Consider the following 17021-nt stretch of genomic DNA (forward strand, 5'->3'; position numbering starts at 1 on the left):
TAAAAGAGCAGCGAATTTCTTTCTTATAAATGACAACACTAGATAGTCTAGCCCAGTTCGAAAGAACCCACCTGGAAGACCAGATAGCCCAGCCCGGTTCGAAAGAACCCGCCTAGAAGACCAAATAGCCTAGCCCGGTTCGAAAGAACCCACCTGGAGACCAAATTCCCTGGACTGGCATAGTAAAGCCTAGATAGAGAAAAGTCAAAGATCAAAGTACTACCATCTTTTGCAGGATTGAAAGAAGAGTGAATTTCTTTCCTATAATCGGCAGCCCAGGTAAGTCCTAAAACTCTGAAGTAGTTTGAGAGATATTATCTGTTGTATTTTCAACTCCATCATCAATGAGAAAAATGACAGCAGTATATGCTCCAGGTGACAAAATATGGTCATTCTTTTCTTTACCCTTCAGCCATTCGTGCAGGCCTTGGCCAAAGAGGAGCATTCTGTAGACACCTAATTTTGTCACCCTCCTCTGGCTATGATGAAATGCGGATCTTTGATGCGACTTTTGACTTCCGATCAACAGAGATGATGAATAACCTGGAAAACCCAGAAACATTCCCTACCTATCTGAAAACCCTAAAAACCCTTGCATGGGAGAGAAGAGGGTCTAAATTTGACTTTTTTTATATACAAAGGAATCTAGTCAAGATGACCATACAGATGGACAGTGCTCGAAAATACGATTCTGACGATATATGGTACATCAAAATCGGACCGTCGGATCTCTCACAATCATCACCAAAAAATTACATTCCCCGTACATATGCCACGCAAACTGGCAAAGCTGCTAGAAACCTAAAAAAATCCCCTACTTACCCAAATACCCCAAATTCATCCCCTACCTGAAAACCCTAGAAACCCCCACGCGAGAGAGAAGAGGGTCCAAATTTAACTTTTTATATACGAAGAAATCTGGTCAAGATGACTATACGGATGGATAGTACTCAGAAATATGATTCCGACGATATATGGCACATCAAAATCAAACCGTCAGATCTCCTGCAATCGTCATTAGAAAATTTCATAATTCACGTGCATGCTGCACGCAGGCATGTCACCATGTATGCTGCGTGTGCTGGCCTGCCAGCCAGTAGCCCCACACAACCTTACGCACACCCCCACACAGCATGGCCCACAGCCCCGCACAACCTTACGCATGCCCCAGCACAGCATGGCCCGAGCCCCCGTAAGACCCAGCCCACACCCCCGCACGATTCCGCTGGTGCCCCCACTGGCTGCAGCCCGAATGCTCGCAGGCTACTACCAGTTCCCCCGATGGCCACAACCCACACCCCCGCTAGTTTCAACCCATGCACACGCTAGCTACAACTCGCACCCCTGCCTGTGAAGCCTGTGCACAGCTGCTGCCTAGCCCGTGCACAGCTACTGCCCACCCGTGCACTGTGCCTACCTAGCCCGTGCATATTGCCTACCCATTCTTGCACTGTGCCTGCCCTCCCGTGCATCCATGTTGGTCATGTCCCGTGCATTTTCAACCCAATGACAGTCGAAATTTAAGTTCCACTAGCCCGATGGGTGAAGAAATTTCCTCTTCACCCATTTTTGCATATGCACTACTCCGCTGGCATACCCTTCGCTGCAACCTCCTATTAGTCCAAAAACCCCACTTTTTGCCCCCATTGGCTAAAATTTCTCTCCTCCCATTTTTCCAAAAATCCACTTTTTATCCATTGGCTAAAATTTCTCTCTCCTCCCATCTTTTCCAAAAACCCTCTTTTTTCCATTGGTTAAAAAACCATTTTCATCCACTTTAGTCCAAAAACCCCCTTTTGTCCATTGGTTAAAATACCCTCTTCACTCACTTTAATCCAAAACCCCTTTTGTCCAATGGTCAAAGGAATTCTCTCTCCTCCCCTTAAGCCCCAAAATACTATAAATACCCCCTCCTTTGGATTTGGATAGACCAGAATCACAACCCCACTTAGGAAGTGAAGCTCTGCCCTCTCTCCTCCTCCCCTCCCCCTTTGAATTTATTCGGGTCTTCGGAGTGATCTTTGTCATGATCTGAAATTTTGTTCGAATCTTCGAAATGTTCTTCAGGATCTTGAAGATCTTCAATCCAAGTTTGTAGTTCAATCAATTTTATCCAAAAATAGTATGTTTTTGAGTGTTCTTGATCTTCACCAAAGGTAGAAATCCCTCCCCCCTTGAGGTTCTTCGGGTCTTCGGAGTGATCTTCGTCAAGATCTAAAATTCTGCTCGGATCTTCGAAGTGTTCTTTGAGATCTTCAATCCATTATTAGGTCAATCCATTTCTTTCTAGAAATAGTCATTCCTAGCGGAAGCTCTGTCCGAGTGTCCCTAAAATCTTTCTAGAAATAGTCATTCCCAGTGGAAGCTCTGTCGAAGTGCCACCTCATCCTAAGCCTGAAAATAGCCCCCTAGCAAAAGCTCTGTTTGAATCCAAATCCAAAAATAGCATTCCCTAGTCAAAGCTCTGTCCGAATCCAAATCCAAGAATAGCCTTCCCTAGCCGAAGCTCTATCCGAATACAAATCCAGATATAGCCTTCCCTAGCCGAAGCTCTAATCGAATCCAAATCTAGAAATAGCCTTCCCTATCCGAAGCTCTGTCCTAATCCAAATCCAGAAATAGCCTTCCTTAGCCGAAGCTCTGTCCAAATCCAAATCCAAATCCAAAAATAACCGTTCCTAGCTAGAACTCTATCGGAATATTATCACAGTCAACATCTCTTGAAAAAGGATGTTGGAGGTTAAGACCATCTTCCCCTGAGCTAGGAGAATCTAAAAGACAATCTGAATCAAGGACCCACCCCTAATGACCCGAAACAGGGGTTAAGTTCAAGTACAGTTTCTCAATCAAATTGTCATCATGTAGACTTTATATAGATCTTGCTTTAGTGTATATAGTTATCTAAATTCAGTCAATTTACATTTGTGCAATAACTTAGCCATGCATACGGAATAGGAATAATGGTGGAAAATGTTCGTTCTTAAGCATCTAGTAGGAAGACCGGTTGAACCGGGTAGATTGGATGCCTAACACCTTCTCAATTCTACAACCTGACACTTACCCTAAATCTCTGGACCAGATCAACTTTTGGGCCCTTTTCTCTAGAATTGGGCTCACCCCTAAGTCCTAGGCCCATAATCCTAGGTGGCAACTCCAAACCCTTTTGTATGATCCTGATCCCCATATTGGACTAACATCAAACCCCCGTCTAGAATGACAAACTTTACACTCTTGTGAAATAAGCCTCCACGTATCTCCGAATGGCGATACGGTGGTGCGGAGCTTGCAAGCATAGCACACATGACACACCCCTTCCCCATGAAAAGAGAAGGAGAGGAGAGAGGACGGAATGGCAACTCGTGAAGTCATCGATTCTCTGGTTGCTACGCTCACAGTTGGGTTACACAAACCCAAACCCAAAAATTATATTATAAAAAAATTAAACCTTGGATAGGGTTCAACAAATAAACCCTGAATCATAACCAATAATTAGGAGGAATGTTAAAAAAAAAAAAAAAAAACTTAAATTAATTTTTCTTAAGATTATACAAACCCTAGCATTAATTATTGCAAGAAAAATAAACAAACTTTAACTACTTCTTTTTGTGCACAGGTGGCACAACCGATGCCACAAAACATATTGGCCTTATCGGTTGTGTTAAAAAAAAATATGAGGCAAGGTATCTCACAGGGCCGCATCAAGAATTCCTAGTTCGGCCTTCTCGGTTAAGGCCGATCATAGGAGACAATTTAAATATATGTTTATTTTCACTGAGTTTTGAACAAAAAAATTGAATTCCTTTTAAAATCATCATTACAATCATTGATAAAGCAATGAAAGCTTGTACTTATTACTCTCTAGTAATAATTGCATGAAATCATCACTTGCTTATCATTAAACTAAAAGCAATGATTGATTATTGATTTAAAAAAAAAAATTCATGCACTAACCCCACCCCCCATCCTAATCCATGGTTTCTTTATTCCTGATTTTCTATTATGCAGTAGCATGCAAACAATGGCAGGGTCTGCTTGGATAAAGAAATAAAGAAATAAAAAAAATAAAGAAGGGTGTGGAGTGGGGCAGCCGCATATCATGCTAAACATATGATATGTGCAATTGATTTCATGATACAACACAATTGTGAGATAAGCACAGTGATGCCCAACCAAGTACAAGGGATGCACACTGCAACTAAGTGCGATCATATGCGATAGATTACAATTAACAATCTCGCTCTGATACCAATGTTAAACAAAAAGTAAGGGGAATACCTCAGTATAGTTTCCTTGCAGCAGAATGGATCGGGTTGCACTACGCGTTGATCCGCACAAACAGCAATGAACGAAAGGTTGCAACGATCTGTCTAGGCAATATTCCACCTTCCAAATACAAGGGTTGCAATGGAGATCCTTGGAGACACACATTTGCAATTGGGAGAGACATAAGAGAATAGGGAGAAAGAAATTAGGTCAAAACCCTTATTAGCTTTTTAGCCAAAATCTTATTATTTATAAAGAATTGGTTAGCTAGGGTTTCCAATCTTAGTGGATCTATGATTACTCCAAGTGGACGACCAATGAAGGAACTGGGTCAAAACCTAGTCCGACCCATATTAATTAACAGTCTCAATATTGTAAGAGAATGATTAAATTTCCTATATACTATACCTTCCTTATAAAGGAGGATGACTATATAGAAAAGTTCTACAAATAAGTATGGTTTTCAAGAATCAAACAGATTTTTGTTGAGGTTATATAGGATGTAGACACAGATGATAATGGAAATTTAAGCTTTAGAATAGTCTTTTTTATTCTTACCAAGTCTGAATTTTCATAGATCCACTATAAGGCGTATGCCCATTGAATGTAAGTAGATCTGTATAAAGATGAAAGAAAAGGTTGAAAGAAAGGAAAAATTTTGTTGACGAATAGTATACCCTCAAAGTTTCATTGCAGACAGATGCACACTGTGATAGTCACAGATTTGATAGTTAATATCTTAAAAAAATATTAACATATAATAGCAAAAAGAAGAGTGCATGTCATTGAGATCTAATTGATCTCTTGAGAGTTTCTATTATCTGAAACATTTGTCTTTGATCAAATAACAAATCGTTTGTTTTGATAAATTTTTTGGATGGACCATGTATTTAGTGAGAATATAAAATTTGTTAGGATAAAATAGTTGGATTGCTATCAAGCTTTAGTAATTGAGAGTTACTGAGAAGTGGACCTAAGTTCATAATTTTACTACTTGTCAATCTAAATAATATTTTATTATTTAAAAATTTGACATGTGTGACAGGTAATCCATAATATTCAAGGTTTTGCATTTAAGTGATAGTGTTATATTTTTGAATAGTTCTAAAGAGTAATTTATTATAGATTTCACTATAGTAGTGGAATATTATTAGCCAAGTTATTTGGTTGATGAAAGTTCTTGACTAAACAAAAGACTATTTATAAGCTCGTAAAACTACTTATTGTCCATATATGTAATAATGAAAATGTTTTACACTTGAATAGAGAATTCAAGTTACATCATGTAGAAAAATTAATCTAGGCAGCTGATGAGATTAGCGCAAATTAATGTAGGATGTGAATATGTTGAGAACATGTAAGACAACTTGATGGCTTTGATGTACAAGTGGGAGTTTGCTAAAAAATTTTCATCATAAATCCATATTTATATGGAAATTATATAAATAAATCTGCATGGTTTAAATAACTGGCATTGGTAAATCCTTAGGTTTTAACCTAAAACTGTTCACGATTAGGGATGGGACTGGACATCTCGTGTAAATGATCGTCGTATTGTGTATACCTAGGAATGGAGATTCTGAGGCATAAGTGCGAGTGTACATACAATGTGTACATTGAACTGGAACAAACAAGAATTTTCAAGTGTGTGTTATTGCCTGTTGAATTGAAACAAAATTCTTATGACTAGTGTACGGTCGATCCTTTGACCTGAAGGGTTCTTATTGATGCGATCACACATTGTGAGTTTTGGTGCACCAATGGTTGATATCTCCCTAACTATATATCGGTGTACTGGATTCGTATTGTTTGGTTGTCTTAAAAAGAAATTCTTAACAAGGAATCCACTACTCTTATTGGGAGAGTATCAAGGAGAGAGAATAATTGTACTTGATTAGACATATATCCGATACTTGTGGCATTTTTGTAAATAGTTTATAAAAATTTTAAAATTAAAATTATTTATTAATATTTATTTTTGTAATTTATTTTTGGAAAATGTTTTCTTTGGTCCAATCAGAATTACAAAATCTCTGAAAAAATTTCTATAAACCAGGGATATGACAGCATACATATGTCCTATAGTCTATAATGTGATAATGTATTGTGGAGAGACTGATGCGTGATAATCTACTTAAATTAGGTATTGATTGTTACATCTACTTGGCATCATACAAGTTGGTTAACCATGTATTATGAATGCAGCATAGTTAAGATGCATAGAATGCTTGGTGGAATCCCAATGGGATCATACTCCTTTCCTATAAGTTCAACCCATATGTACAACATTTTAATGGTCATGAATTCTTTTTGTGATCTAAGATTTTGGATTCTCATAAGAGATGAGATCTCATATTAGGAAGGAAGAGATTGTTAGAAAAAAAAAAGAATTTTATAATATTTATTTTTTTATCGTTAGAAAAATATTTTTATAATATTTATTTTCCTAATAAATTTGATCTTATCTATTATGATAAGATTGATTTTGGTTTAATTGTTGGCTCTGAATAGGAAACCCATTATTTAGTTAGATGTTTTAAAACACCAACTAATAAGGGATTCTGATTGACCAAGAGTACATAAGATTGGCTAATCAAAACATGAGAAAATGATGAGAGAACGGTTCTCATTGTTCTCTCCCTCCTCTAGAATCACCTCTCCCATCTCCCTCTCTCTTTCTTGCTCTTTGAGTGATCGAGTATGATGATCAGGGTTTTATAAAAACCCTGACTATTGTGGAGAAGCTTGGATCCAAGGGATCGTAAAGTTGTACGTGTGGGAAGAACTCATTGTGAAAGGGCTAAGATCGCATGGAGGCTCTGCACTTGTGGAGTTTCAGGTAACAATCGAAACCCCCATATTAATTATTTGTGGAATGACCGACCCTACCTGTAGGACGATCCGAATTGCTTCCACGGATGCCATCTATCACAAATGATTTCCATTATAATTGTGTATCTGAGTATCAATTTAGCCAGTTTGAGTCCATTGAACACTGAAGTCAGGTACTTACCTATCCCATTAGAATAGATCATAGGTTCAGGATGATACACGCATGTATTAACCTGTGAGAGTCCCCCAAAATCCCTAAGGGTCAAGGAGGTCCTCACACCAACTGTTCATAGGAGGTCACTGGATCCTCACCACTTAAAGGGTTCTCATATCATGCTTATTGTATTTTAGGTCGAGCGTCAGGAAGTTTCTTAAATTATTAATTAAGCATTGCATGACATATATATATATATATATATATATCAAACTAAGGCCCGTTCATAACATACATCAATTCAATTCATATCCCATGACCAATTCATGAATCAATGATTGAAATCAAATGCAATATAATTAACAATTAAACAATAACTAGCAATGCATTGATTCAACTTTTGATTGCCAAAGTGGGATTTTAAGGGATTTTAAGTCATTAAAATTACTTGAAATGACATGACATTAAAAAACACTTTAATTTGAATGTTAGTCCATCTAACATATATTCATGAAGTCTTCTTACATAAGAGGCCGGTTGAGCGAAAAATGGGTATTTTGATGATCTTCTCAATATGAGTCTTAAGAAAGACAAGGGTAAAATTGTAACTTTACCACATCATGTAATTTGTAATTAAGTTATGAAATTATGTACTAAAAAATTGACGTAAAAATACTGCCAATGTCAAAAAATGTAAAAGTGAACTGGAAAAAAGGGCAGTTCCAGAAACGAAAAACTAGCCGTTACACTCAATTCTTCACAACGGTCATTTTTCATGGCCCAGCAAAGCCCAAATATGACCGTTAGCCTCACTCACCCGTCTCCCTATTTCTTCTCTCCCTCTTCTCTAAGTTCCCTCATCTCTACCATCCTTTTTTCAATCAAGCTTTGCTGCTTGCTGCTTAAACCTTCTCCCCACCCAACTGAAAATTCCATCTTCCCAGGCCTCCTCCTCTTTGACTGCCTCAAAATCTGACAACTTCCCTCCTCTGGGCTATTACTGAAGAATTGATCAGTTACCACTGCCATCGCCAACAACAATGGGAATCTCCATAAACGGTGGTGGTGGTGGTGGTGGTGGTGGTGGTTTAAGCTCAAAACATTACCTTGTCCAGAAGATCTTCCTTCTCTGCAATTACCTCCTATTGGGTGCTGCCTCAAGCTGTATCTTCCTCACCCTGTCCCTCCGCCTCTTGCCGTCGGTTTGCGGTCTCTTTCTCATCCTCCTCCACGCTTTCACCATTGTGGGCGCCGTTTCCGGCTGTAACGCTGCCTCGTCGGGGACTAACCGATGGTACGCAGTGCACATGGTATTTACGGTCCTAACGGCTATATTTGAAGGGTCTGTTTCAGTGCTGATATTTACAAGAGCAGGAGATTTCTTACAGGGGTTGAAATCGTACGTTGAGGAAAAAGATGGAGTGGTGATATTGAGAATGGCGGGTGGGCTTTGCGTCTTGATCTTTTGTCTTGAATGGATTGTGTTGACACTTGCGTTTCTGTTGAGGTATTATGCTTTTGTGGAAGGAGACGGTGTGAAGAGGAGTGCCAAGGTTCAGGAGGTGGACCAGGAGGAGAGTACCACCAATGATTGGCCATGGCCGTTCCAAGTTTAGAGCCCCCCCATGGCCTTCTTCAGTGCTGTGGTGGATACTGGATACCTATACTAATCTTATTTGGTGGTCGTATTGTGTGATTCTTCCTTCTGCTCTGGTGATGAACAGAGATGATATTTGTTTAATTATTTTATTTTTCTGTCTAATTAATTATTCCATTCCTCCTCATCATATTGTTTAATTAATTAAATATATGATTCTGGTGATTCTCCACTAACTCCCTCCTCATTATCTTATCTTCTTGTCCTTCAACCTTATTATTTTCCAATGTGTAATTTTGTATTATTACTTTTTTTTTTTTAGCTCTAAAAATAGACCAAATAAAAAAATCCACACACCCTATTCCTAAACACAGTTAATGTTAATTTCTCCCTATTTTCCAACCTGACATGTGAGTGGTGCGTGGGTTTGGTCGGTGGTGTTTGATGAAATGCATCAACTGCACATCTGGTGTTTGGTATCTATTTTCGTTCTTGCACTCTGGAATGCGTATGAAAACGTGGCCCATTTTAGAACACTCAAAATGAGCCATTCTGCATTCCGAGGCAAAGAGAACTCATAAAAGCCCCGACGAACTCACATAATCCTCAAGAGAGAGAACATATGAGCTGAGGTTGCTTCAGCAAGAAGAACCCTGAGCTCAGGGTTCAATAAGATTCAGCAAAGAAGCTGTGATTTCTTCAAAATGATTCGACGGCTTTCTCTGCCTTGTGTATCTTTGATTTTTTTCTATGCTGTGCAAATCAACCACTCTGTTCAGTTGCAAGTATTGGAAAAGGGGGGAATAACTTGATTTTCATCTGATTGTTTTAGGGTTTCGTTGAGCTGAAGTGAAGAATTGTGATTCTTTCAACTACATTCCTTCTTGTCCCTCACGTATTTGGTACTGCCCAATTTCAACACTTCATCTTAATCTGTTTCATATTGTTCTCCTCCTCTTCTCTCCCTCAAATTTGTTCAAGATATAGATGGTTTTTGGAAATATGCCCAGTTCAAGGCCTGGTATGTGCTCCTATTTACCTCTTAGTGGGACAAAATTTGACAGTTGAAGCTGGGTTTCCTTTCTGTTCATATGATATTAAGAGGTGTTGTTTGCTTTTATCAGTTTTCTGTTTTGGCCTGAATTTAGTGATTAGTGAAGCCAGTATTCTTGATAAAAAGGGAGCTCCAGGAGATGATGGTTCTTTGTTTTTTTTCCCACTTCACATGGTTCCTAATGATTAAAAAAAAATTTGACGGAAGGTTTCTTTTGTTTCTTGTGGATGACTGCTCAAATCCAATCGTTTTCTAGTGGTTTATGGTCTGACATCTGTGGAGCGAGTTCTCACGTTCTTCGATACCAGAAGAATATATAATTTGCTATCTGATCTTGAAGGCTCGATCACCACCTGAGAACTTGTTGAGGAACTGCCAACGCTTATGCTAATTAAAGATCAGTAGTAGTAACTAGTAATGTCCGTCCGTCCACACTCCAGAGCTTCTTTGGTGTGATTGATAATTAGTTCAATATCTGGTTGAATTCTGTATTGCTCTCTGCTTAGGACTTAGAGTCAACAGTTAGTTTATGCATGGAAATTATGGATTGGATAATATTTTTCTGACTTGAACCAGTGTGTGAATTTTATTCACCAAATAAATTTCCAGATGATCTTGGAACTTAACAAAAATCACAACCAAAGGAAATAACATGATTGATTTTGAATACAAGATTTATGGGACACACATATCAGAACCAACTACTAAGAAAACTAATATGGACGGATGTACCTGAGAAGACAGGGAGGTTGTTACGGACTTTTTCTGTTTAATGGATAACACTATAGGTTACTGGCTACTTCGAGGGTAGCTGCCTCCAGAAAACTACAGAGAGAATAAGAGACTTGATTTCATGATACCCATTACAACTCACCCATTACCATATTTATGCTATCCAATCCTTGGACTACCCACAACAGAAAATATTCCCTTCTCATTACAGATCCTAACCGCCTACACATAATCGTCCAACGTAGCAGGGCGTCTCCTTGGTCGTTTTGATGCTCTGCACGTGGTTTGTTCTGCCAAGGTGGATGCTGATATTACTCAGTCCTTCTACGTCAAGCTGAATCATATCATTTCCATCCCCTTCGGAAAGAACCTTGTCCTCAAGGTTCAGTTGGGGAAACAATTGCCGAATGACAGTATGTCTTCCCAGGATGCTTCTTCGAAGGGTAAACCATACCAATGCACTAAGGCTTGTCCCACCTCGCGGCCCTGTTGTTTGAGGCGACAATAATCCAAAATAGCAGCAGGTGTCGGCATGGTCATATCACCAGGTGGTGGTGGTGGTGGTGGAAGTGGGCTCTGCTGCGTAGAGGAATCACCAATACATCGCTTGAGGAGAGAAACATGACATACAAGATGAATTTTTGCTGTAGTCGGCAAATCGAGCTTATAAGCAACCTTCCCCACATTCTCTAAAATTTGAAAAGGACCAAAGAAGCGACGACCCAATTTCTGATGTGCACGCAGAGCAACTACTGGCGATACGGTTTTAATTTCACGAAAACCCACTCACCAGGAACAAAGGTTCGTTCCATTCTACCCTTATCAGCTTGATGTTTCATGCGCGCCTGGGCACGTGAAAGATTCAGCTTAAGTGTGCGAAGGACTTGATCTCTTGATCGTAAGTCTTGATCAATAGCCGCATTAAGCGATGAAGCAGGAATGTAGCGTGATATGGTAGGAGGTGGGCGGCCATATAGAGCTAGAAACAGCGTCATCCCCGCTGAGGTGTAAAAGGAGGTATTGTACCAAAACTCAGCCCCAATGCAAATATTTGAACCATTGAGTAGGTTCACCAGCCACAAAGCTTCGCAAATACATCTCTAGGCAGAGATTAAGGACTTCAGTTTGTCCACCGTTTGCGGGTGATACGCACTACTCATAGACAGCATAGTCCCCTGGAGCTTCAAGAGCTCACGCCAAAAATTACTGATGAACAGAGGATCTCGATCGCTAACTATTGAGCGGGGGAGTCCGTGAAGCTTAATAATTTCATAGGCAAACACTTCGGCAACGCGTCGACTGGTAATTTTGCCAGGCAAAGCAAAAAAATGTGCATATTTTGTTAACCTGTCGACAACCACGAATATAGTGGTTTTCCCGCTGGAATTTGGCAGTCCGGTAATGAAATCCATTGGCACATCTTCCCAAACCTGCTCGGGAATTAGTAGCGGTTGCAAGAGTCCAACAGGAGAAGTGGTTAAAGGTTTCATCTGCTGACAAGTAGTGCATTCTGCAATATATTTCTTGACATAGGAACGCATGCCCTTCCATTGGATATTTGTTGCTACTCGGTTGAAGGTACGGAGAAAACCAGCATGGCCTCCAATAGGGGTCGAGTGGAATTCCCTTAAGAACAACTCGCGCAGGGGAGAATCCGATGCTATAATGAGACGTTGGCGGTAGTATAGTAATCCATCACGCATGGAATACCCTTCATATGCAGATGGATTAGTGGACAACCCTGCACAAATGGTCATAAGCTCTGCTTTAGTGGCCACCTCTGTTCTCAATTGCTCAAGAAAGTCCAATGTAGGCGCTGAAAACGTAAGGAATTTTCCAGTTGCTGACGGCACTCGTGATAGAGCATCTACAGCCGAGTTATCCTTACCAGGCCAATATACAATGTCAAACACAAACCCAAGGAGCTTGGACAACCAGTGCTGTTGCTCCGGGTTTGAATAACCTGCTCATTGAGTTCCTTGAGGCTCTTTTGGCACAATGATGAATTTTCTACCCAGTAAATATTGCCTCCATTTCATGACTGCTTGGGTAATTGCGTACATCTCGAGAACGTAAGTCGAAGCAACTTGCATCCTTAAAGACAACTTCTTGCTGAAGAACGCGATGGGGTGACCTTCCTGAGATAAGACAGTCCCTATACTGACACCGGAAGCATCTGCCTCAACAAGGAAAGGTATTGAAAATTTTGGGAGACCCAAGACGTGCAGTAGTCATTACCTTCTGCAGGTCTTCAAATGCCTTCTGAGCAGTGTCCGACCATGAAAACACGTCTTTCTTCAAAAGGTCGGTTAAGGGAGTCGTGACGTGAGCATTGCAGCAAACAACGAGACAGTAATACCTAGTGAGGCCCAGAAAACCTCTTAGCTCACGTAAGTTCATTGGAACAGGCCACTCCAATATGGAGGACACTTTGGTGGGATCCATTTTCACTCAATGTTTTGACACAATGTGGCCCAAATAATCAATTGATTGCTGGCCAAACGCACACTTGGATTGCTTGGCATAAAGTTCATGCTTATGTAGTGTTTGCAAAACTTCTTAAGGTGCAACAAATGGTTTGCCCATGATGGGATGTAGATCAACACATCATCAAAGAACACTAAGACAAATCGCCGCAAGAATGGTCGAAAAATGGAATTCATCGTAGTTTGGAACGTTGAAGGTGCATTTGTGAGATCAAACGACATAACAAGGAATTTGTAATGCCCGTCATGAGTCCGAAAAGCGGTCTTATGAACATCCTTAGCACGGACAAGGATCTGGTGGTAGCCGGAACGGAGATCCTGTTGGTGTATGATGTCTTGCATTCCATCGCAGTTTAATCTAGGGAGTACTGGTGCAGCACCTAGACAGGTAGGACGGCGGTCCCGCTAGCCAGTTAGCTGGCCGTGGGGGTTGCAAGGGGGGCAGGAGGCCCCCCTGCATAGCAGGGGTGTAGGGGGGCGCAGCCCCCTGCTCGAATTTTTTATTTGAGGGCAATTGTGTACTTTTCGGATTAGGGTTTTTTCGCTATATATTTGTAGCGAGGGTTTCTTTCTCTGTAATGCAAGCAATACGGAGAGGTGTGAGGAAGAGTGTTGTAACCCTATTCTCCATTGATAGTGAAGCAGGATCTCATCTCACTGAGGACGTAGGCAACCTTGCCGAACTTCGTAAAATCTGTGTGCATTGTTTGTTTTGTTTTTCCATTATCTTCTGCATCGTTTTAGGGTTGCGTTTCTACAGATCCAACTTAGAAAAATATTGTGCACCATGTGTAACATCCAAAAGTTCATCAACCATGGGAATGGGGAAACGATCCTTCACAGCAATAGCATTCAAGGCCCGATAATCGACATAGAACCGCCATGTACCGTCCTTTTTCTTGACAAAAAGAACGGGAGATGAAAATGGACTCGTACTCAGGTGAATGATACTTGTCGAGAGCATTTCAGCTATCAATCGCTCCATCTCTGCCTTCTGGAAGCGTGGGTACCTATGTGGTCGCACATTCATTGGTTGAGTTCTTGACTGAAGATGGATGGCGTGATCTTGCATGCGTGATGGAGGTAACCCTTTGGGAGTTGTAAAAACTGAGTCAAATGACTGCAACAGAGCATGGAGCTCGGTATTATCGCACACAAAAACGGAATTACTTATGGTGTGTAATTCCACATGAAACATAGCAGCAAGAGATCCTGTATCTATGAGACGACGCACACAATGATACAGTAATTGACATGGCACTCTTGAAGCGTCACCCTGTAATGCAATTCGACGGGCGCGTTCCGTGAATTCTGTTAGATCAAACACCAAGAAACACGAATAATAAAGAGACAATAGATCCGTACGACACAGAGATTTAACGAGGTTCACACACCAGGGTGGTGTGTGAACCTCGGGCGAAGAAGAAGATGATTCACTATGCAGAAGAGATATTACACCCTAGCAGTGGCGAGGAAAAACTCGCCCTGAAACCCTAGCTGCGTGAAAACCCTAGAATACAATTACTTTCTCAACAAGCAACAGTACATTATATATACTCCAAAATCGTGGGTCGACCCAACCCCTCTGCTTCCATCACAGATCTCAGAAAAATTCTCATTTGGGTCGCCACCAAAATATGTCGGATCGGGTCAATCTTCAAAACGGGTCAAGAATTCGAGACAAACTTAACAAATCTCCACCTTGCCTTGAATTCTCCTCCAACAGATAAACAAATAGCTAATATCTTCATCTTCTCCAATAGCCCTCCAAAGGGCTGAACTCAAACACAACAAACACCAAGTAAGTTCAAGCAATGCTCGAACTTACCAACACATAAAGGCTTAGTCAACATATCAGCTGGATTGTCTTCAGTACCAATCTTCAACACTTGAATATTACCTTGAGCTATTGTCTCTTTTATGAAATGATACCGAAATACCGAACATCAATGTGCTTTGTCCTCTCATGATACATTGAATCTTTAGTCCAGTGAATAGCACTCTGGCTATCACAATGGACAACAGTCACCCCATGATCCATGCTGAGTTCTCCCAACAAACCTCTAAGCCAAATAGCTTCTTTAATTGCCTCAGTCACTGCCATATGCTCTGCTTCAGTGGTAGATAATACAACTGTAACTTGTAAAGTAGCTTTCCAACTAACCGTACTTCCTCCAAGAGTAAATACATAGCCTGTGAGTGACCTTCTCTTGTCAAGATCACCTGCATAATCTGAATCAACATAACCAAATAAACTATCACCATTCCTCCCAAACTCCAAACAAACACCAGAGGTCCCTTTCAAGTACTTAAGTATCCACTTCACTGCTTCCCAATGAGCTTTACCTAGACATGACAAATATCTGCTCACCACACTGACAGCTTATGAAATGTCAGGACGAGTGCAAACCATAGCATACATAACGGAGCCAACTGCACTAGAGTATGGAACACGTGACATGTACTGCACCTCTTCATCTGTCTTAGGTGATAGAGCAGTTGAAAGTCTAAAATGAGATGCAAGAGGAGTAGTTACAGGTTTGGCATCTTTCATGCCAAAACGATTTAATACATTCCCAATGTACTTTTGTTGAGATAGCCACAACTTCCCTGTTTTTCTATCCCTCTTGATCTCATACCAAGGATCTTCCTTGCTGCCCCCAAATCTTTCATCTCAAATTCAGAACTTAATTGTTCCTTCAACCTATTGACCTCATTCCTATCTTTTGCTGCAATCAACATATCATCAATATAAAGCAACAAATATATGAATGACCCATCAGAGAGCTTTCTGAAATAAACACAACAGTCATATTGACATCTGGAGTATCCAAAACTAGTCATAACTGAATCAAACCTTTTATACCACTGTCTAGGAGACTGTTTTAAACCATATAGGGACTTCTTCAACAAGCATACATGGTCCTCCTTACCTTCAATAACAAACCCTTCAGGTTGATGCATATAAATCTGTTCTTCTAGTTCACCATGCAAGAATGCTGTTTTCACATCAAGTTGCTCCAACTCCAAATCATGCATAGCAACTAAAGCAAGTAGGACCCGAATAGAACTATGCTTAACAACAGGTGAGAAAACATCATTAAAATTAATTCCTTGTACCTGACTGTAGCCCTTTGCAATCAAATGTGCCTTGTACCTAGCATCTTCAACACCTGAGGTAGATTCCTTCTTCTTGAAGACACATTTGCAACCAATAATTTTCTTCCCTGTTCTCGGCTTCACAAGCTCCCAAGTCTGATTTTTATGAAGAGATTCCATCTCCTCATTCATGGCAAATAACCATTTTGTAGAATCAATTGAAGCAACAGCTTCAGAATATGTTGCAGGCTCACTATTTTTAATTGTATCTGCAACAGACAATGCATAAGCAACAAATTCAGCATGCCCATACTTTTGTGGTTGTTTAATATTCCTCCTTGGTATATCCTTGGCAATGCTATACCACTCTTCTTCTTGATTCTCTTGAGCATCATCTCCTCCAGTAAAAGTAGGCAACTGGACTAAAGTAGATTGTGCTTTGTTTGAAGATGAACCACCAATTTCAAACACAATGAATATGAGCTTTTTTCCTAGGATGCAACATAGCAGATTCATCAAAAATAACATCTCTGCTAATAAGAAATTTTGGAGACTTTGGATCAGAACACCATAACCTGTATCCTTTCACTCCAGATCCATACCCAAGAAAAATGTATTTCTTAGCCCTAGGTTCCAACTTCCCTTCATTTACATGTGCATAAGTAGGACATCCAAATACTTTTAAATTTGAGTAGTCTGCAGGTTTACCTGACCAAACTTCTTCTAGAGTCTTGCACTCAATAGCTGTGCAAGGAGATCAATTCACCAACAAGGTTGCTGTGTTAACTGTTTCTGCCCAGAACT

At 40.3% G+C, this 17021-nt stretch overlaps 1 protein-coding gene across 1 annotated transcript; it reads left to right on the plus strand.

The window, feature by feature from the left end:
* The first annotated feature begins 8090 nt into the window (after positions 1–8090).
* LOC122075275 lies at positions 8091–9082 on the plus strand. The gene has a single exon (XM_042640242.1). The coding sequence runs from the start codon at positions 8290–8292 to the stop codon at positions 8863–8865; it is 576 nt and encodes a 191-aa protein (XP_042496176.1). The 5' UTR covers positions 8091–8289; the 3' UTR covers positions 8866–9082.
* Positions 9083–17021: the final 7939 nt, after the last annotated feature.

This window comes from Macadamia integrifolia, chromosome 4, assembly GCF_013358625.1.
Source record: "Macadamia integrifolia cultivar HAES 741 chromosome 4, SCU_Mint_v3, whole genome shotgun sequence".
Classification (NCBI taxonomy): domain Eukaryota; kingdom Viridiplantae; phylum Streptophyta; class Magnoliopsida; order Proteales; family Proteaceae; genus Macadamia; species Macadamia integrifolia.